Consider the following 23,328-nt stretch of genomic DNA (forward strand, 5'->3'; position numbering starts at 1 on the left):
AGTCTGGGAACAAATAGATGGTTCGCTCTGTTAAGGCACCTATCCCTGCAAGCTAGTTTGGTTCCTCGACATTCCCGGATGATATATATTTGCCGTTCCTAACTTGCGTGCCTCGGACAGTGGTATGGGAGGGCAGTTACTCGCCGCTAATAGCTTCTTCAATGTTCCGTCTCCGTTGCGCAGTGGTTAGCGCGTTTGGTTGCCGCGCTCCGGGTCCCCGGTCCGATGGCTAGAATACTGAATACCGTCGGCCTCGCTCCGTGTAAAGCTCAAATTGTAACAAAATTAACTAACTAACTAACCATCACGCCGCTTCCCTCAGGGGTAGGCAGAGAGAATTGAACGCCAAACCACTCGGTCTTTGCAAACATTCTTTGCCTCTTCTACATTCATGCATCTCCTCATACATACCCGACGATTATTACGACTCCTGACCCGGCCGCTTTCAAGTATTTGACATACCTGATTGTGCCAAGTTTTCCTCGGTCGTCCTCTGCTTCTTTTTCCAATTACATTCGCCTCATAAATTTGTTAAACCGTTCTTTCTTCACTCATACGCTCCACATGTCCAAACCATCTCAACACACCTTTCTTAATTTTATCGATAATGCTTATCTCAGCCTTACATTCTTTCCTTATTTCATCATTCGAACATCTATCAAACATCGTTTTGCCACACATTCGTCTGAGCGATCGCATTTCGACTGCATTCAGTCTGCTTTCATCCTTCTTTTGCCAACTCCATGCTTCGCTTCCATACATAAGGGTTGGAACCAGAACTCCATTGTGTACTGCCAGTTTAGCTTCCGCTGATAGATTTTTATTTGCTAAAACTGATTTTAGTGCACCATTCACTCTGTTCCCAGCATTCACTCTCCTTTCTATGTCTTTATCAATCTTTCCATCCCTAGAAAACATACTACCCAAATATATGAAATCATCTACCTGTTCCTAAATCTCCCCATTTACCAATATTTCACACTCAGATCTACATTCATCTCTTTCAAAAACCATGATTTTGGATTTGCTAACATTCATCAATAAATCACTTTCCTTGCACACATTATACACTTTTGTCACCAACGTTTGCAGGTCTTCTTTGCTATCGGCAAGAAGAACAGCGTCGTCAGCATATAAAAGGCAACAAACGGTCAAATTATTCATTCTTGCTCCAATATTTAAACCTTTCAGCTCTCACATGCAGTTATCCATGTAAAGATTAAACAGCCAAGGCGACATTACACATCCCTGTTTTACACCTTTAGAGATGTCAAACCAGGATGTTAACAAAATTAGGTAACATATAATAATTTTATGTAATAATAAATGTTTTCTTTAAATGTTTAAAATTGCTACAAATATTCCACCGTATATGTCATTGACTTAGAACAATAAACACAAATAAAAAATTGTATTCCAGCAAGGTTTCTATTCCAAATTTACAAATCTTCTTGCTGACGAGGTAGAGAACTCATACAGAATAGAAAATCTCCTTATTATATTATAATTCAAATGAATTTTTTAAAAATGTTATAGAAAAGAAGAATAAAAAACTAATGGATAATTATATTTCATAAAATGATGTGAAAATAAGTATTTAGTTATGCCCTTCAAGTGATTTCTCACAAAAAGGGCACAATATAAGTTATACAATAAATAAATAATTAAATGCAAGAAAGTAATTAAATGCTGGAAAGGTTACTGGGATAGGTAGTGGGGTCCTGCTACATGGCCTCGCGCTGGCCGTACACCCTGTATATACAGTACATCCTCCGTTACAGGGTGGACTGCACTACACCATGCAGCACTGTGGGGCCACCTCCCGGTAGTACGGGCACTCCTGCAGGCGGGGGCTGCAGTAGATCTGCAAATTAATGGAGGTAAGTGTAACTAGTAGTAGCAGTAGTAATATGCCCAACACACGCAATGTACATACAGGACACCATGGTATATAGGTTACATGAATCATCACTAACTAGCAGAAACGGAAATATACATTTATTTGCAAACGGCGCATAAAGACCTTTTATATATTAAATGTTAAATCAAGCACTGATTTTTTAATTTATCAATTTTGTTTATCTTTATCATTATTTTTTTTATTTTTTAGCCTTACTGCAAAAATTAAACTAAAAAACAAAATATCAACATTTCAAAGTCGATCCGGATACATATGATGATTTCCGATATGTTTAAAAGTTTGTATATACGGTAAAAACAATATTTGGGGCCTTTTTTTTGCACCGCATAGCCAACCCCAAGGTAGACGACTCGCGGTCAGACCAGCATAGAGATGGATTAACAGCTGGAAATCGACTTCGCAGGAGGCTAATCCCTCTATAAAGAGGGGGGTATGAATGCACATACATAAAGTGATCACTTGAGTCAGCCAAATGCCAGGTCGTAAGCCCTGGGATGCTCAGATATACATCTTATTTGGAATAATTGATATCATGCATATGGTGAATAATCCAGTATCTGTCAGTTTCTAAATTATTTTTAAAATGTTGATAATGAAATAAATTAAACATTTTCTAGCATTAACTGTCTCCCATTCACCAATTCCAATTATGTATTAGCTAAAATAATAAAAAGGATATTTTCTGGGGTTTCTCCAGGACTCGGACCTCACATACTAATATAAGAGTTTCTGCTCAGTAAAAAAGGTTCTTCGTCTTACCAATAGATGTCACTAGTGAAAATTCTAGTCATTCTTGTACAATGTTTCAAAATTGGATCATTTATATAAGTTCCTAGAATTTCATTAGTGTGATTGTCAATCATGGGTAGAATTTGTGAATGTTACTCGCGAGTAAAGTGATCGCTTAAAACAAGCCTACGACGGTCGAAGGCCCCATAAATGCCCAGACTTTCGTGTTCTTCTTCATCTATGTTGAGATGTAAACAATAGTATGATAAATAACTCCTATAATTGGAGATAATCTAGATTTGTGAACAAGTATTTGGACACACTGTTGTTCACATTTAATTTTTTCAAAACGTAAAAAAAGTAATTGACAATTATGTTTTATAAAATGATCTGAAAAATAAGTTCAACTTCCCCTAGCCCTTCGAGTGATTTCTCTTGAAAACGGCGCTAGATGAATTGTCCAATAAATACATAATTAAAGGTAAACTATTGGTGACTATAACATACTGGGGAGGTTACTGGGATAGGTAGTGGGGTCCTGCTACATGGCCTCGCGCTGGCCGTACACCCTGTATATACAGTACATCCTCCGTTACAGGGGTCACTGCACTACACCGTGCAGCATGGGGGGGCCACCTCCCGGTAGTACGGGCACTCCTGCAGGAGGGGGCTGCAGTAGATCTGCAAACTAAGTGGGGTAAGTGTAACTAGTAGTAGCAGTAGTAATATGCCCAACACACGCAATGTACATACAGGACACCATGGTATATAGGTTACATGAATCATCACTAACTAGCAGAAACGGAAATATACATTTATTTGCAAACGGCGCATAAAGACCTTTATGCGCCAGCAATTACAAATGATTTAAAATATAGATTTTTAAAAATATATTTTGAATATTAAAAGCATTGTTAACTTTGTGGTATGGTAATATAACACTCTCCTTATCATTCATCATTCGCTTTGTGTAATACCACTTAAATGCTCTACTTCATGACCTCACGATTCAGTTGACCTGATGATGAATGGTTATTCCGAAACCGGTGGTCGCGGAGGAGAGTTTTATAGTTTATTCATGCATAATGTTTTGTTAACATTTGTTTATAGATATACTATTTAAAACCTTAGCAATTCTAACATAGACACTAAATACATGATAGATCAGACTCACTGTGCCGTCGCTCTGGGCGCTCAATTACAGGGCTTGTGAGCTGTCATGGGCTGGTTGAGTGATCGCCGTGCACACGTGCAACATTCGCCAATTCTACCCACGATTAACCTATTGACTACGGGTTGCACGCATTGGTGCGTCTCAGTAGGTACCTTCAACTTCACTCACAAAAAACACGCTTCGCTGTGTAGCGGATAGGTGTGAATATAGTGAAAACATTCACGGATGGGAACATTGGTATAATAATACCCATTGAATAATACCCCATACGAATAATGCACATTGTTCATATTACCACCATTATGTTATGTATGTACTTACACGATTCAATGTCTGCCAGTGAACAAGTCATTTCTGTCTTTCTACCTTCATTCCGCACCAAGATGCCGAGGGTATCCAGGATTAATGTACAAGCTCCGCTCTTGTGAAACTATTTTATAATTTTCAATGTTTTTAGGTGATACACCACTCGACTGGGCTAAAAGACGTGGTCACAAGGAAGTAGTAGCTTGTCTGGAGTTGGAAATAGGCAGTAAGTATAAGCCAGTAAATGTATTCACAACCAGTGGAATGTAAACATTTCCTACCAACTATACACTTTCACATAAGTATACCCACAACAAGTACCTACTTGAATCTAGACTAATATATTTACTAGTAGATGTGTGCACGCTACAAAATAAAACATAAGAAGTAAATACCGTTCCCGAAAATGAGGCGACGTTTTACAGGAAATAAGTAGAGGACTCTTCCTAATACCTGCTGGACTGAACGTGTTATGGATATAGCTAATGTTGTATCCTGCAAAGAATGTGTCATCTTAAAGTGATGAATATAAAACATGTTGGTGTTTGCACTCCCTCGGTGAGTAGCTAGGTTTGTGTCTACCGCCTCTCTATACACCACCAGCATAGCACTATTCACCCGCTAACACTGCGCAATATACTAATCACACGCGCTCTCGGTCTGCCCTCACTCTAGTCCTTCTAACGATACTAGCTAAAGGTCTAAATGACCAATCACAGAGCATGTTATACTAACAATGTTAATATTGCCTTTCCAGACATGCAGTGTGAAGTCTGTTTATAGGAGACCGTAAAGTAGAGACCTAGTCCGACTGGCTTTATCATTATTTTATTTGTAATTTTTCCTTTACATCATCACACTATTTTATAAATATTTAGGCACATCCTGTGCGTGGGTATAAAATATAGTGCAATGTACTTTATGGTTTGAAGCTAATTGTAATCACATTAAACTGGAAAAATAGGTGATTTAATAAAATGAGGAGTAAAAAATATGACGTATTAAGTATTTTCCATATGTTTCTTGTCCTTCCTCTCTCCCTTCCCTACAGACTGCTCCCGACCTGCGGACAGGAGGCTCAGCTGGCGATCCCACTATACCGACTTACTATTTGTTCCTCAGAACGGACGGTGTTGCAACACACTGCACCATTGGAGCCGAAAGTTAAGGAGCTGGAGGACGCTCTGACTGCCCTTACTCTGTCCCTGGAAAGGGTGCAAGCTGAACACGCCGAAACCCTGCAGCAACACCGCCAAGATACGGGTACTGATTCAGAATCACACACACCAAGACAGCTTTCCAACCTGCAGACGAGAGATGACAAGTGACTTACTGTTTGATCCTCAGAACGCAAGACGGCCGAGTTGGAGCAGAAAGTTAAGGAGCTGGAGGACGCCCTGACTGCCCGAGCCGCTCCTAGCAGCTCCGCTCTGTCCCTGGAAAGGGTGCAAGCTGAACACGCCGAAACCCTGCAGCAACACCGCCAAGACACGGGTACTGATTCAGAATCTTCATAAATAAGTTTGACGTTGCCCACCTTTTATCAAGCTGATATACCTTGGAATATTAGAAGGGGGTGTTTGTGAAATTAGTATAATTGTGAAAACAATCAAAGAGAAATGAACTTAAAACCAATCTTAATCTAACTTAAATTAAACTGATATATAAAACGTTTTGGCAATACGGCTGTTGGAGCAGAGGGTGGCAGGTTACGCGATGGGCTGCTTGGACACAGGAATCCGTCCTCCTTGGCTACCTCCATACGCCGCGCTCTCCGCGTGGGACTCTCCTAACGAGTGACTCCCGTTTCTACCTCCGTATACCGCTTCCATTCCCCTCCTTACACAAGTCTCGTAACCTGGCGTAGGTATGCTGTTCTTCACTCCGCTTCGCTTTCCCGTTCAGACTTGACCGCTCCCGATGCCTCCCGTCTCCAACATCCACTCGCTGACTTCTCGGATGTTGCGGTCTTCCTGTATCTTCTGTGGACTCCCAACATGACTCGCGTCGCGAGGCTCCACGTGATTTCATCTACTCTCCATGTTGAACTAATCTCCCACCTCCCGATCTCCAATCATCCTCCCGTGTCCGAGTATGGAGTTTTATCCTCTTGCAGAATCGCCCTCAACTCCACTTCCTATTGGCTGGCGAGGATATGTTACTACCCCCAGAATAAAGCTCAGCCTCCTCGTCCAGCCCTCAGTTGATTGCCACGCCATTTACAAAACTTTAATGCTTAATAATAATAAAAATAAAGTAAGAAACAATATTGCCAAACACGTCGACAAAGAATAAATTAAACGGCTTTAAAAGACCGATAGTGCTTTTGCAAAAAAACTATCTTTCCAGGTTGCAGTAATATTACTTTAACAGAAAATGTCTTTTGGCGGTGCTTTAACTCGGAAGTTCTTTACAAGGCAATTCCGAATTTCTTAAGATACACGATCCAGGGATTTATCACGGAATCTGAGCCCACCATCCACCCGCAGCAGTTATAGAGTCCTGAGGGACTCTCTGTCAGCTGCACATAGAGGAAAATCTTTAAAATATTTCTGAAGAAATAAATATTGCTCTATTCAATGAGGGGGGAGGAGGATGTACGGACAGAGGCCGACACTTCGTCCCCACCCCTCGGGATCCCCTCATTACCTCTTTTAATTTTAATAAAATATAAACAATAAGAACACAACAAAAAAAATAAAATAACAATGTTTCCAAAAATAAAAAAATAAAAAAACAGAATACAATTTAAGACGAACACAAACAATGACTTAAAGACTAAAGTAATAGAGAACTAGTAACTAATATTTAAAAGCAAGAAAAACACCGTTATATACATTAAGAGAAGCAAAAAAAACCATTAATAAAGAAGGACTTCCTGGGTTAACAAAGGCAGAGGATCCAAATACCACCCCCGTAAGGGGAGGACAAAACACAAAAGAACGAGTGCGTTCCGCTCGGAAGGAAGCACAGTCCTGGCCGTATCAGCATCCCACAGGAACAGCAGCCTGTCCCACCAAATCGATCTCACCTAGGCGTCCGCGCATCTGAGGAGTTCCCAACGAGATACCCAAGTCCGGACAAACCGACGGAAGAGTGCAAAATTCGTACTGTTGGCCATCAGATCCACATTCCACGCTGGTCGCATTACCCCTGTCAGACCATTCAGCATCTCATCTCTGGCGTCATCCAATAGCACACAATGCCACAGGATGTGTTCGGCCGATTGATGTTCATCGCCGCAAGCACAGCCCGAAACAGAGGAAAGTCCAAGCTTATAAAGCTTGTCTCTAAACTCCCCGTGACCAGAGACCATTTGTGCAGTATGATGATCAAAAACCAAAAACTCGCTACACATCCTGTGTCTGATGGAAGGTAAAAAAGACCACGTCCATCTCCCTGTTCGTGCCATATCCCATCTATTCTGCCATTGATTGAGAGTTAAGCCTCGCATGACGTTACATAACTCGCTAAATCCTGTCTCGGAAGGGCGCAGCACGATACCGAAGTATTCCAAACTCTCTCCTTTCCTCACAGACCGTTTTGCTACTGCCTCTCTGGTCTCCAAGTCTATCGGGAGAACTCCTGCGAGCACAGGAAGGGTCTCAGACGCCACAGTCCGATATGCCCTTGTCAGTGCCAGCAAGGGAACCCTCTGTCCACGAAGCAGTGCCAGTCTAGCCACCCCGATATCCAAACGATGTACCCATACCTGAGCCGCATACGTAACCTGAGCCACATAGGATCCACGATATAGTATCCGCAGGGCTGGAGAACGAATACCCCATTCAACACAACTTAGGCGACGCAAATGGAAAAACAAATTTTTAGCCTTTACCGAGGCGGTCTTGATGTGCGTGAGGAACGACTGAGATCTGTCCAGTTGAACACCAAGATACCGGACATGGTCCTGAAATCTGATGCTCTTCCCGTCCATCTTTACAACAGGATTTCTCTCCCTATTCAGGTTACCACGCAGCATCAAGCCAATCGTCTTGTGAGGCGAGAAAGAGAGTTTGTTTCTTTCACCCCATTTTAAGATTTCATTCAAAGCATCACTAGCCTTCTTCTCTATCATAGATCTTGAACCTCCCGAGACAAGAAGAAGCGCATCATCCGCATAAGCCACCGTAGTGCAACCCTTCGGCAGCGGAAGTAATAAAAGGTCGTCAAACAAAAGGTTCCACAGGGTCGGCCCAAGAACCGAACCCTGAGGGCAGCCCATAGTAGATGCTCGAACCACACAAGTATCGCCATACCTGATGGATACCTCTCTATCAGCAAAATAACTAGCAATGATTTTAAAAAGATATCTCGGACATAGCCGGTTCTTCAGTTTTAAGAGAACCATCGGCCACCAAGCGTTATCAAAGGCACCAGATATATCCAGAAATACTCCCATGACGTACTTTTCTCTGCTATCTTTCACCCAATTCAGTGCATTTAGGATGGAGTGCTCAGTCGATTTCCCTCGAACAAATCCAAACTGACGGTCACAGGGAGGCGACAAGGAGACATCAAGCCTTCGTCTTATCAGTTTTTCAAAAACCTTTCCCATTAGGGGAAGAAGTGTGATCGGCCGGTAAGCACCGGGATCCGACCTCAGCTTGTCATTCCCTTTAGGTATCACCCTAAGCAAACCACGCTTCCATTCTTTGGGGAATATTCCCCGTCGAAGGCATGTATTCATCACCTGGAGCATCTCGTCTCGTGAAAATTTCCATGTATTCTTTACAATTAGGCTCGTGATTCTGTCTATACCCGGTGCCTTTGTTGGTCCAAGTCCCTGCACGACAACTTCAACCTCCGCCACCGAAAAGGGTACAATAGCAGACCCCGACACACCAGCCACATCGCGTGGAGGGAGACGAGACAGACTACGAACCTGTCTGTGGTGGTCTCCTTCTCCTACCCGAGACTCTGGAGGTACGAGTTTCAGCAACAGCATTTGAAGGGTTGACTCTACGTCCAGACACTCTGTCCCATCGACAGTTATAATGCTAGAAAGGTAACGGTCTGAACCCTTACCAGTGTTACTGACAGCGCTGTAGAGAGTCCATGGGTCAGCATTGCCCACCCCTGTGACCCACTTCCTCCAGCCCTCTTTTTTCGCACTTGCAATGCCCTTAAGATAGGCCGACCGAGCAACGCGGAGAGCAGATAAGAGAGCTGCTTCCGTATCGCTAGGAAGACCCCCTCTCCTCACCTTCCCGCACCGCCTGTAAGCCCTTCTATAGATTGCACGCAAAGAAGAAAGATCAGATGTCCACCATGTTGATTTAATAAGAGCACCAGGTTTAGTGCGTCCCAGGGCATGGTCAGCCGATCGGACAACTGCTCTATTGAAAAAGTCGCCTAATTCATCAGGTGTCTCTGCGGCACATTCATAAAAATCATGCAACTCATTCTGAAGGCACCTACCAAATTTCTCCCAGTCGGCTCCACCGGTCCTAAAATGCCACGTGGAACGGGCCTCTGGCTCTATGCGTTTCCCGACGCTTAATGTAATGAGTCTGTGATCACTGGCTATCACACCCGGGTGTACCGTCCAGTCTCCCGCAATCCCAACGAGGCGCCCCGAACACAGGGTGAGGTCAATGTTACTCTCACCACCCGCATAGCTGGAAAATGTTTTAGGTTGTCCAGGACTATTGAGAAGGTTCAAACCGTGCAATGCAATAAACTCCTCAACAGCTTCCCTTTGGTAAGCCCTACCCACTCCACCATCATCAAACCATAAAGGTGAACGGGCATTAAAATCCCCACCCACGATGACTGGACGTCCCTTGAGAGCATTAAGAGCATTGGACAGGCCCAGGATATGAGGGCCAGGAAGATCCCCAAACCTAAAATACACCGAAATTAAAACGATTTCAAGATCCCCGAGATTTATCGTCACACACGTGCGGTCCTCTGAAGAGAGCCCTTCCAAAAGCATAGGTCGAATTAAGGGGTTTCCTATTACCAGCCCTGCCCTCGGATGTGCTCCCCTCTTAAGTACGGCACATGGTGGGTCAATACCTCGGGTCCTACCGCCCCAGGCATACTGTTCCTGAATGAACATGATATCTAGGCTCATGTCCCGCATAACACGATGTACCTCGAGGGTGGCAGCCCTTGACCGACCAAGATTGATCTGTCCAATTTTTGTTCTTGGTCTACTGGCCATAGTCTGTTGTTCGTATATTTTCATCTATGGCTGCCTTAAAAACTGGACAAATCTGAGACCCTGTTGGATGATCCGCCTGTCGTTTAAAAGCAGTGCAAGAAGCACATTTTGCGGGTTCATCTTTTTTTGGACATGTGTCCTCACCATGGCCCTCCACTGCACAGTGTCGGCAGACTTCCACCTTACGCGTGCAAGTGCGGCTCAAGTGCCCATAGAAGTGGCACTTAAAGCACCTGGTAGCGCCAACATAATCCCGGACACGACAGGCGTTCCATCCAATGAAGCAGTGTCCACAGGACACGAGCTGCCTCCTAACTTCAGCTCCAACTGTATAAATACAGTTTACAGTGGGACCATCCCTCCTTCCAAACATAGAAACCCTTCGGGTGGTTCTCCTAAATTCAGCCTCAGACACCGGTCCACTCTCTCCGAAATTTGCTGAGTAAATCTCTTTCAAGAGGTTCTCCTCAGACAATTCGCGAGGAACGTCATAAATCACTACCCTAGGAAGTCTTCCTTTAGGCTCCACAATTTGTAGACCACGAGATACAAGTTTCTCAGAAGCCTTTTTAAAGTTCTGCAATCCTTTTGTCGTGGCCGTCTCCACCAGGACACCAGCGCCTCGGACCTTCCGAACGCGCACAGCTCGAAAGCCGTCCTCTTTGGGGTTGATAGCCTCCATCACTAGCGTCTTCGTCTGCTCCGAGGTTGCTCCCTCAGGTACCTTGGGGTACACGATGATAGTCGGCTTGGTAGGCCCAACTACGCGAGCCTGACCACCCACCATCACCGAATTACCCGGCTTCTGTGAAGCAGCCGATGCGTAAGACGCTTGCCCAACACCCACCTTAGGACCGGTTTCAGTGGAAGCCACTGGAACCGATCCCAAGGCAGGTGCAATCACTGCAGACTCAATTTTATCCGTCAATTGTGTGAGGACCTCCTTTATTCCCGACGCAAGTGACATCGCGGTGCCCTCAACCCGAGAGATTTTCGTGGCCAACTGGCCAACAGCAGCGAGGATTGCTATACTGGCTTCTTGTATGGAAGCCCGTTGGTCACTGTTCAGCCGAGTCTTCTCCCTGGTGCACACTTTCACAATGTTAGTGAGGTGAATCCTCACTTCCTCCAGCTCAGCACAAGGCGCTCTTAATTCCTCTAGATCCGAACATTGTTGTGGTGAGCTCACTTCCGGAAAGGTCAGCGACTCCCCAAGAAGTCGTTTTCTTTTTTCACTGGCGCGGCGCTTTTTTCCTTTTTTGCTAGTGCCAGGGATCGGTACGCACTCACTCTCACTGTTTGTCACTAAAAGTTTTTGGACAGCCGGAGCATCGTCCTCGGAGGATTCCTCCGACGAAGTCATGGCAAGTAATTATTACTTAAATAAATAAATTCTCCAAATATTTTTTTTTGTAAAAGTACTTAGTGAGAAATTAAAAACGAACAAATATGAGAAGAAAAAAAAAATAGAACGAAACAAAATATATCTTATAATTGAACTGTACAGTTTTAAAGAATAATAAAATAAATTGTTTGTAGCATAGCTTGTTGACGCGCTGAGGCCGGCTGCCAGAAGTGTGTCCACCGGAGCGATGTTTGTACTTGGCTCCTCTGCGCCTATACGAATCGGCCGCCAGTCGGCCGACTACGTGAGCCACCCGTATACAATTGTTCAATTATTATTGTCAGTTACACGAAAAAATAAATTTATAATTATACTATAAAAACAAACACAAAAACACTGCCTATAATTAAGTTATATACTCCTTGACTCAAACTAATATTAGACACTTAAAATGTATCTTAAACTTATGGTGTTTATAAAAAAAAGGTGGATTTATGTAGATTAGCACGAAAGTACGCGTGTCATCTGCGACGATCCGAACGGAACTCAACTCAAGGGATTTATCACGGCGATATTATACATTATGACGGTTCGGACCATTTAGCAAAATAAAGTATTCGAGGGTGTTATTGAAGAAAGGTTCAAACCTTTCCGCGATCCTATGCAATCGTCGCTGGCTTTGAAAATAAGTAATTTTTACTTTTATATTGCGAGAAGGTTAGTTTAAAAAATTACCAACCTTTAAAATGTTGTTGATGGATTGTTTTGCCAGCTTTGTCGGTGCTTTGACAAAATAAAAGTGGATGTATAAAACATACCTCGTCAAGTTTACACACACCAAGACAGCTGTCCAACCCGCAGACGAGAGATGACAAGTGACTTACTGTTTGATCCTCAGAACGCAAGACGGCCGAGTTGGAGCAGAAAGTTAAGGAGCTGGAGGAGGCCCTGACTGCCCGAGCCGCTCCTAGCAGCTCCGCTCTGTCCCTGGAAAGGGTGCAAGCTGAACACGCCGAAACCCTGCAGCAACTCCGCCAAGACACGGGTACTTTGATATTCAGAATATTCATAAAAAGGAGATGACAAGTGATCCCACTTTACCGACTTACTATTTGATCCTCAGAACGTAACATGGCCGAGTTGGAGCAGAAAGTTAAGGAGCTGGAGGACGCCCAGACTGCCCGAGCCGGCCCCGCCCCGTCCCTGGAAACCCTGCAGCAACACCGCCAAGACACGGGTACTGAGTCTTGTTGTTAAGTGCGAGATACTAAATGGACATTTTTACAAACACGATGGACAAATATTATACTCTACATCGGATTCGCAAACAAGGAACATTAGGATCATTTGATATTGATAAATACATTTATAGAAAAGAGAGTGAATGGTGCGCTGAATTCAGTTGCAGCAAATAAAACCCCATCAGGGAAAGCTAAGCAGCACTGTCCCGGTAATGTATGGAAGTGGAGCATAGAAGGATGAGAGTAGACTGAATGCAGTCGGAATGAATCTCTCGGTAGATGTTCCGATGGTGATACGAGGAATGGGGGCAAGGCTGAGATAAGCATTATCCAACTAACTAAGGAAGGTGGGTGGAGATGGTTTGGGCATGTGACGTTCACCATTCTACCCACGATTGAGAACCCTATTACTCGGATTCAGAGAGTTGTATATACGAGGGGAGGTCAAGAAGTTCGCGGAATGACAGGGAAAGATAACGAAATGAAATATTAAACTATTTTTCCTTTTCAATGTATTTTCCCTTAACCCTAATACATTTATTAGATCTGTCAAATAACTTATTAATACCGTCAAAAATAAAAGATTTGTCTTGGGCGTCAAAATAGGCCGAATTTGCCGACTTTACTTCATTGTAGTCGCCAAATTTTTTTCCACACAGTTCTTTCTTTATTTTTGGTAACAATTGATAGTCGCTTGGGGCCAGGTCTGGGCTGTAGGGTGGGTGGCGCATTTGTTCAAAACCGCACCGGTGAATGGCAGCCGTCGCAACACGGCTTGTGTGCACGGGTGTATTGTCGTGCAAAACGAGCACGCCTTTTGTAAGCCTTCCTCGCCTTTTTTCTTTAATAGCTTCTTTTAATTGATCTAATAAAGAAGCGTGGTATTCTCCCGTTATTGAAACACCACGTTCCTTATAATCAATCAAAAGGATACCTTCTGTATCCGAAAAGATCATCGCCATGACGTTTCCGGCCGATTGAGACACCTTATACTTCTTAGGAGGGGGTGTGCCTTTTTGATGCCACTGCATCGACTCTTGCTTTGACTGGGATTCATAATGGTGAACCCAAGTTTCATTGCCAATTACAATTTGGGCCATAACTTCCTCCCTTTGCTCTCCACAGCGGTCCAAAAACTCGCGACAACTTTCTACGCGCTCGCGTTTTTTATGGGCAGAAAGCATTCTCGGCACCCATCTTGCACATACTTTAGTCATGCCAAGGTGTTGATGTAGCATGTTTAAAATGGTTGTTTCTGACACTCCAACTAATGCCGCAAGCTGTTTTTTCTTTAGCCAGGCATCTTCTAATACAAGTTTTTCAACTTTTTTTATTATTTCTGGCGTGGTAGCCTCAATCGGCCGTCCAGGTCGGGGGTCGTCTTCAGTGGAGTCCCTCCCTCGTTTGAAAAGGGCGTGCCATTTATAAATCATGGTTTCCCAGGAGCGGAGTCCCCATAAACAGCTAACTTCTTCTCCGTCTTAATCCTCATTGCTCAGGGTTGTGACCCTTGCAGAAGCAATGACTCTTCTCCAGTTATCCCTTGACTGCGCTGCACGTAGCGCTCCAACCACTGAGGTGCCTGCTGCTGCCTTAATTTGATCGGTCCATCGTGTGGGGATCTTCCTCTCCCTCTCTTTCCCTCCAGGCTACCGATCGCAACTAGTCGTTCCAGGCTATCCTTGTTGCCACGCGCAACGTGTCCAAAGAACTGGAGAATCCGTCGGGTACAGATATTGGCCAGAGTCAAGCCATCCAAGCGTAGTTCCTGGCGAATGAACTCATTGGTGCGTCTAGCTGTCCATGGAATTCGGAGCATGCGCCTCCAACACCACATTTCGAAGGCATCAATTTTTCTCCTTTCTGCTGCTTTTATAGTCCATGTTTCAGCAGCATAGAGAAAAATGGAGTGGACCAAGCTCCTGACAAGCTTCATCTTGGTGTTGTTACTCACACCCCGGTCTTTCCAGATTTTGTCTAGCTTAGACATGGCACTTTTGGCGATGGCGATACGACGTCTAATCTCTCCTTCACAAGTTCCTTCACTGCTGATTTGAGATCCAAGGAACTGGAACTCGTTTATTATCTCTAAACCTTCGAGTGAGTTCCCGAGATCACCAAACAGCTAAAATCTCTTGAAAAATGGTTTGAGGTTTCTTTCCTTGTTTGGTGAGAATCTTAATGACGGCGCGATATTCAATTTTCTCCATAGTGGCTAGTTTCTTCCCGATTGACTTGTTTACTCGTTGATAACTCAAAAGCTAATGACCGGATTAGGCTGAAACTTGGTATATATACTAACAATGAGTCACTCAATTAGCGCCTACCTGGATGAGTAACTCACCCTCGCCAACCCCGCCATTCCGCAAACTTTTTGACCCCCCCTCGTGAGGATGGTTTGGGCTCTAGTGGGGTTGAATATGTATTCTCTGTAGCAGGTATTTCTCCGCTGATGGTGGCTGCCGAGGAGGGAAACTCGGAGGCAGTCGACGTACTACTGGCAGCGGGAGCTGCGGTTGACCGATCGGATAGCAAAGGTAACCCATACTCTCCTTGGCCGATTACAGATCTAACTACTTGCACATCTGACTGCACTGATGTATGTCCTCGTTTGCAGGTCGGACAGCCCTGGTGTATGCGCTGCGAGGGGGTCACCTGGACGTGGTGAAGGCCCTGATAGCGGCAGGAGCGGATGCCAATCTGTGACCTCAATTAGCAAAGTAACTTTACTTTCATGAATTTCTACTCGTAATCGGGTTAGTACTTAAATATGTCATGAAATGTATTTACATTCAGCACAAATGAATTGGTGAATGTTACGCGTGCGTAAAGTGATCACTTAGACCAGCCTATTACTGTCGTCAGCCCCGTAAATGCCCAGACTTCCATATTCTTCTTCATCTTTGATGAGATGTCGAAAAAAATACAAAATAAAATTGATAATTTTTTTTATTTATGTGTCCTAATTAAAAATTTTGGTTTTAAAATTTTTTCAAAATGTTCATAAGCACACAATTTTTTGTTGCTGTTGGTTCATTGTGTGTTTTCTTCTCTCGTCTGGTCGTAGGAATGCTTTTTTTAACATTCACCCTGATTTTACTTTTTGATTACCTTGATATTCTGCTATTTTGTAGTTGATAAAAATCTGCCACCAAAAGAAAAAAAAAAAACCATTTAATGTTCTTGTAGATTCATGTCGGAAACGCTCTCGTCAATCTGGCAACGTAGCTACTGATAAGGGTTGTCTTGGCCGGCTAACGGTAAAATTGCACAATAGACTTGGCCGGCGACGGACGTAACGGGAAAAGGAGAACAAAGGAGGTTTCGTCCCGGAAACTGACCTAACGGGAAATAAAACGACCGTCGCTCGGGATACAAGGCCAAATGTCACTACCTGAACGGCTAACCTTCAGCCGTTTTCACACCCTAGAGATTTTAACGCAATCGTAAATAATTATCGTAAATAATTATCGTAAAATTATTCGGTAGGCTACGTACAGATTCGAGACTACTAATACCATCTAGCGTTAGCAAGTATCAACAATTACCATTTTGTAGGGGATAGGTGCGTTTCCCAGGTAAAACTGGGAAACTAATAAAGCTTTGCCAATAATTTAACAGAAATCGCTAAAAGAAAAAAAATACTATTTTATAGAATTAATGAGTTTAATTAGTTTTCTTAGTCTTTAAAGGCGTTTTTTTTTAAATAAAATTATCATGACTACATGCAATCCTCATATTACCAATAGCTACAGAATCCTATTAAATATTAATTATGTATTATTAGCAATTGATATATCTGCATATTAAAATAGATCAGGAATAAATAAACATCTCAGGCAATTCAATTAATAAACAATGGTTAATGTACCTATATATGTGTATATATATATATGTGTGTATATGTGTATGTGTGTGTGTATGTATATATAAATGTATAGTTAAATATATATATATTTATACTTGTAAATATGATTATAAGTATGTAATAAGTTAGATATGTAATATACATAATATCCTAGTTAATTGTAATCCTAGTAATTAATTGTCATTTAAGATGTCAATCACCACTGTGTGAGATGTATGTAAATTTTGAAGGAAAGGACAATATTTTGTAATTTTAATTCTACTATACCTAATGTTACCATTGTAATCCTATTAAATGTAATTAGTTCATAAATTGGCACTAAATTACTAATTAAGTATTAATTATTAATTATAATTAATCAATTATTATTATTTTCTTAATTTTATTATAAATATGTAATCTTAACTAATTATTAGATAGCTTTTATTAATAAAGTGTGTGTTAATTATATGTATTTTATCTTAGTTACTTTAATTATATTATTAATTTAATCATAACTTTTAAATAGGCTAGGGAAATAATGATATAAATTTTGAAGGGAAGGAAGTTTTTAGTAATTATAATGAATGGTAGATAGTAGTAATCATGGTAGAAATGCAACATTGCAAAACTGAATGAAGGGAACTGACCAATAGGAGATGCAGGCACACCCCACCTAAGGCCTAGGAAAGGGGATGAATAAAAAGGCTGCACACACAGTCACAGCTCTCTCTGCTCTCTGTTAGCTCTCGGCTCTCTGTTAGCTTCTCTCAAGCTGGTTGGTGAACCAACACTACTCACGAGTATCTTGACACGAGTCGCCTCTTATGGACTGACTTACGTTCAACGGTAACTTCACCTCAGTGCCTACGTCCTGGACCCGTCTGCATCTTTGCTGCCAGCCGCCCTTGCATCCTAACGGTTGAACGGAACATGGAAAGACTGGACTGTGACATCTTTACGAAGACGGACAATTGCTGCCAGCGGCCCTCCAGATAACCCTTCGCCACCGCCTACCCGAAGCAGCTGCCAGAATCCAGTCCCGCACCATCATCACCGACGACCAGTATGATTACCACACTGCCAATTTTATTACTTACCTTCACAGACTTTAATATTTTAATTTTCCGCCTTCCCTAGAGTCATAGCATAAGTAAGCTAGATTAAGTAAATCTTAGGTTAAGTTGTAACCTTTTTTTTTAATTACAAATGTAAAACCATTTATTATTTTTTTCTCTTCCCCATCCTCTCTATCATCTCACCACTTGCTCACTTATAACTTAATCAGCCTTTAACGCTTTTGATCACCTTAATCTGTCGATTACCGTTCGGTAATCGCATAATTCCTTGATCGATAATTTAAGGGGGTGATAATATAAAGACCGCCAACTGCCTCGATTTTTTATGGCTAGAAGTGATATTCGCCAGCGGCCGGAAGTGACGTAAACGGCTAGAAGTACTAAGCTCCCGGCTGGGCGTGACTTCGCCGCGGCTGAATGTCAAATCCACCCGCCGAAATATTTATCATTCATTTTTCAGGTTAAATGGTATTTATATTGAAATTCGTTGTAAAACATATTTTCAAAATAATAATATTAATATTACAAAGAAGATATTTCACTATCTAAATTTATTTATTTCAGTGTAAACAAAAATAGAAAGGTCACGGCTAAAACGCGACATTTATAAAAAGAGTTCAGGCGATTAATAATGGTAACTCAACTCAGCCTTACAATGGTAAAAGGTAATGGTAACTTTTTTGAAATTATTATCTCAAACTATGTATAAGGCTTTTCAACAAAAACAAAAACGATAGAATTTTCAAATTACTATATTATATATAAAATTCTAGAAAATACATTATTTTAAAAGGGCGGAAGGAGTGCCCACCACTTCCTGAAGTTATGTTTCTTAACGGGGGTGCCAGCGCCCCTTTGTGGGCGTTTTGAAAGTCTGGCTAGGCGTTTTTAATTTTTTTGCATTTGGGGGGTGCTGCAGAAGTTCAAGGGAGCGTTGTGTCAAGTTAGAAAAACTACACTTTCATACGCAAAATTTAACTTTAACTTTGGCATAATACTCAATATTATCAAGTTCTTCATATACGGATTTCTATTTTTCTATCGATAATTGTCTATAACCATAGTTTGTCTATACTTATTTGAAATATTTGAACAACTTGTTGATATCTCGTATTTTTCGTTCCCGTTTTTGTGATTTTGTTAGTGTATTAGTGTGTCTCGTCATTTCTGGTCGTTTTTTGAATAATCTGACGTTTACGAGTCGACCCCCCCTGGCACAGACTGACTAATTTATATAAAGACCGCCAACTGCCTCGATTTTTTATGGCTAGAAGTGATATTCGCCAGCGGCCGGAAGTGACGTAAACGGCTAGAAGTACTAAGTTCCCGGCTGGGCGTGACTTCGCCGCGGCTGAATGTCAAATCCACCCGCCGAAATATTTATCATTCATTTTTCAGGTTAAATGGTATTTATATTGAAATTCGTTGTATTACATATTTTCAAAATTATAATATTAATATTACAAAGAAGATATTTCACTATCTAAATTTATTAATTTCAGTGTAAACAAAAAAAGAAAGGTCACGGCTAAAACGCGACATTTATAAAAAGAGTTCAGGCGATTAATAATGGTTACTCAACTCAGCCTTACAATGGTAAATGGTAATGGTAACTTTTTGAAATTATTATTTCAAACTATGTATAAATATAAGGCTTTTCAACAAAAACAAAAACGATGGAATTTTCAAATTACTATATTATATTTAAAATTCTAGAAAATACAATATTTTTAAAGGGCAGAAGGAGTGCCCACCACTTTCTGAAGTTATGTTTCTTAACGGGGGTGCCGCCCCTTTGTGGGCGTTTTGGAAGTCTGGCTAGGCGTTTTTAATTTTTTTGCATTTGGGGGGTGCTGCAGAAGTTCAAGGGAGCGTTGTGTCAAGTAAGAAAAACTACACTTTCATACGCAAAATTTAACTTTAACTTTGGCATAATACTCGATGTTATCAAGTTCTTCATATACGGATTTCTATTTTTCCATCGATAATTGTCTATAACCATAGTTTGTCTACATTTATTTGAAATATTTGAACAACTTGTCGGTATCTCGTATTTTTCGTTCCCGTTTTGGTGTTTTTGTTAGTGTATTTGTGTGTCTCGTCATTTCTGGTCGTTTTTTGAACAATCTGACGTTTACGAGTCGACCCCCCCTGCTGTATTCTAGTATATAATCTCCGAGTGAACGCTTGTGTGTGACTTGGCCATTCAATATTCCCTTGTCAGGGTGAGTTTTTACTGTATTTATTTGTAAGATTTGTAACCGATCTAACTTACTAGACGCGTGTAAGGATTGAACGTTTTTATTGTTGCCTTTTTATTTGTCCAACTTTTGACGGTTCATTAATCCTTATTCCGCACGACCGTCCTGTTAGCGGCGCGTATGGTGATGGTGATGGTGATCACAATAAATATGAGCCCGAATCGGCCTCTAATATTTAGTCTAAGTTTGATTTATTGTTAACCTTCCGGAACACGCTCTACAAGTTGTAACAATACACCGTGAGACTGTGAGGCATTCATTGTGTAATAGACCTGCCATTCGCCTTAGAATTTAGTACATAAATATCCCATAGACTGATAACCGACATAATATTGATTCTGTAACAGGTGGAATTCCACTTGTAGCTACGTGCAAGTCATCTTGTGACCATGTTTAATTGGAGTCCTTATCAATCTATGGATAGATATACAAACCTGCCACCCACTGTAACACCAGGGACAGTTAAGGACAGTTATCTAGAAGCGATTCACGCCACTCGTTACGGTAGTCAAAAGTTGCAAGCTTACGCAATATCAACTTTGAATAATAAAGTTATTCGTTGCATCCAGTGCGTATTATTGACGCGAGTCCGCCTTCCATTCCTGACAATAGGACCTCAGCGTTCTGGAATTGGTCCCATAGCGCTCCCGTTGCGGACCAATACAGCTAATTGACCCGTTTCGTTTTTTTGTTACTTATGAATGTTGAATCTGATGATGGAATGGCTGTTTTTTATTATAATTTATTGGTTATATTTCTACAGATGTCCGGACAAGATTTACTGAAGGCAGCGAAAGGGGGATATGTGGCGAAGGTCAACACTCTCCTTAAACAACGTAATATAAACGTCAACTGGACAGATTGTGTAGGTAAGATATTCCAAGATTATTGAACTAGTGAACCGAGGAATGTAGCAATAAGAGGTGATGTTAGTAAAGCGATATGATATACAAGTGGGAGAATATTACTGTATATATTCTACCTTTGCCAGCCAATGTCAAGTGGAAAGCCCCGTGAGTAGCCAGACTTCCATATGGAAGTCTGGGAACAAATAGATGGTCCGCTCTGTTAAGGCACCTATCCCTGCAAGCTAGTTTGGTTCCTCCACATTCCCGGATGATATATATTAGCCGTTCCTAACTTGCGTGCCTCGGACAGTGGTATTGGGAGGGCAGTTACTCGCCGCTAATAGCTTCTTCAATATTCCGTCTCCGTTGCGCAGTGGTTAGCGCGTTTGGTTACCGCGCTCCGGGTCCCCGGTCCGATGGCTAGAATACTGAATACCGTCGGCCTCGCTTCGTGTAAAGCTCAAATTGTAACAAAATTAACTAACTAACTAACCATCACGCCGCTTCCCCGCAGGGGTAGGCAGAGAGAATCGAACGCCAAACCACTCGGTCTTTGCAAACATTCTTTGCCTCTTCTACATTCATGCATCTCCTCATACATACCCGACGATTATTACGACTCCTGACCCGGCCGCTTTCAAGTATTTGACATACCTGATTGTGCCAAGTTTTCCTCGGTCGTCCTCTGCTTCTTTTTCCAACTACATTCGCCTTATAAATTTGTTTAACCGTTCTTTCTTCACTCATACGCTCCACATGTCCAAACCATCTCAACACACCTTTCTTAATTTTATCGATAATGCTTATCTCAGCCTTACATTCTTTCCTTATTTCATCATTCGAACATCTATCAAACATCGTTTTGCCACACATTCGTCTGAGCGATCGCATTTCGACTGCATTCAGTCTGCTTTCATCCTTCTTTTGCCAACTCCATGCTTCGCTTCCATACATAAGGGTTGGAACCAGAACTCCATTGTGTACTGCCAGTTTAGCTTCCGCTGATAGATTTTTATTTGCTAAAACTGATTTTAGTGCACCATTCACTCTGTTCCCAGCATTCACTCTCCTTTCTATGTCTTTATCAATCTTTCCATCCCTAGAAAACATACTACCCAAATATATGAAATCATCTACCTGTTCCTAAATCTCCCCATTTACCAATATTTCACACTCAGATCTACATTCATCTCTTTCAAAAACCATGATTTTGGATTTGCTAACATTCATCAATAAATCACTTTCCTTGCACACATTATACACTTTTGTCACCAACGTTTGCAGGTCTTCTTTGCTATCGGCAAGAAGAACAGCGTCGTCAGCATATAAAAGGCAACAAACGGTCAAATTATTCATTCTTGCTCCAATATTTAAACCTTTCAGCTCTCACATGCAGTTATCCATGTATAGATTAAACAGCCAAGGCGACATTACACATCCCTGTTTTACACCTTTAGAGATGTCAAACCAGGATGTTAACAAAATTAGGTAACATATAATAATTTTATGTAATAATAAATGTTTTTTTTTAATGTTTAAAATTGCTACAAATATTCCACCGTATATGTCATTGACTTAGAACAATAAACACAAATTAAACATTGTATTCCAGCAAGGTTTCTATTCGAAATTTACAAATCTTCTTGCTGACGAGGTAGAGAACTCATACAGAATAGAAAATGTCCTTATTATATTATAATTCAAATGTATTTTTTAAAAATGTTAAAGAAAAGAAGAATAAAAAACTAATGGATAATTATATTTCATAAAGTGATGTGAAAATAAGTATTTAGTTTTGCCCTTCAAGTGATTTCTCACAAAATCGGCGCAATATAAGTTATACAATAAATAAATAATTAAATGCAAGAAAGTAATTAAATGCTTGAAAGGTTACTGGGATAGGTAGTGGGGTCCTGCTACATGGCCTCGCGCTGGCCGTGCACCCTGTATATACAGTACATCCTCCGTTACAGGGGACACTGCACTACACCGTGCAGCATGGCAGGGCCACCTCCCGGTAGTACGGGCACTCCTGCAGGAGGGGGCTCCAGTAGATCTGCAAACTAAGCTCGGTAAGTGTAACTAGTAGTAGCAGTAGTAATATGCCCAACACACGCAATGTACATACAGGACACCATGGTATATAGGTTACATGAATCATCACTAACTAGCAGAAACGGAAATATACATTTATTTGCAAACGGCGCATAAAGACCTTTTATATATTAAATGTTAAATCAAGCACTGATTTTTTAATCTACTTAAGACTCAATTTTGTTTATCTTTATCATTATTTTTTTTTACTTTTTAGCCTTACTGCAAAAATTAAACTAAAAAACAAATTATCAACATTTCAAAGTCGATCCGGATACATATGATGATTTCCGATATGTTTAAAAGTTTGTATA

At 41.5% G+C, this 23,328-nt stretch overlaps 1 protein-coding gene and 1 long non-coding RNA gene across 2 annotated transcripts in view; both read left to right on the top strand.

Annotated features, from left to right (window-relative positions):
* LOC148303614 (uncharacterized) overlaps positions 1-23,328 on the top strand; it is a 106,162-nt gene that overhangs the window by 1,116 nt on the left and 81,718 nt on the right. Inside the window, exons 3-5 of the mRNA XM_088269678.1 lie at positions 1,782-1,880; positions 3,249-3,347; positions 22,894-22,992. Coding sequence (XP_088125804.1) covers positions 1,782-1,880; positions 3,249-3,347; positions 22,894-22,992 — 297 coding nt within the window. The remainder of the gene's footprint in view (positions 1-1,781; positions 1,881-3,248; positions 3,348-22,893; positions 22,993-23,328) is intronic.
* On the top strand, positions 13,237-17,290 carry LOC148303615 (uncharacterized). Its single transcript, XR_015838461.1, has 2 exons — positions 13,237-15,422; positions 15,503-17,290. It is a non-coding gene; the product is annotated as an uncharacterized LOC148303615 (long non-coding RNA).

This window comes from Brachycentrus maculatus, unplaced genomic scaffold (assembly GCF_059751285.1).
Source record: "Brachycentrus maculatus isolate JH-2025_06_01 unplaced genomic scaffold, ASM5975128v1 h1tg000360l, whole genome shotgun sequence".
NCBI lineage: Eukaryota > Metazoa > Arthropoda > Insecta > Trichoptera > Brachycentridae > Brachycentrus > Brachycentrus maculatus.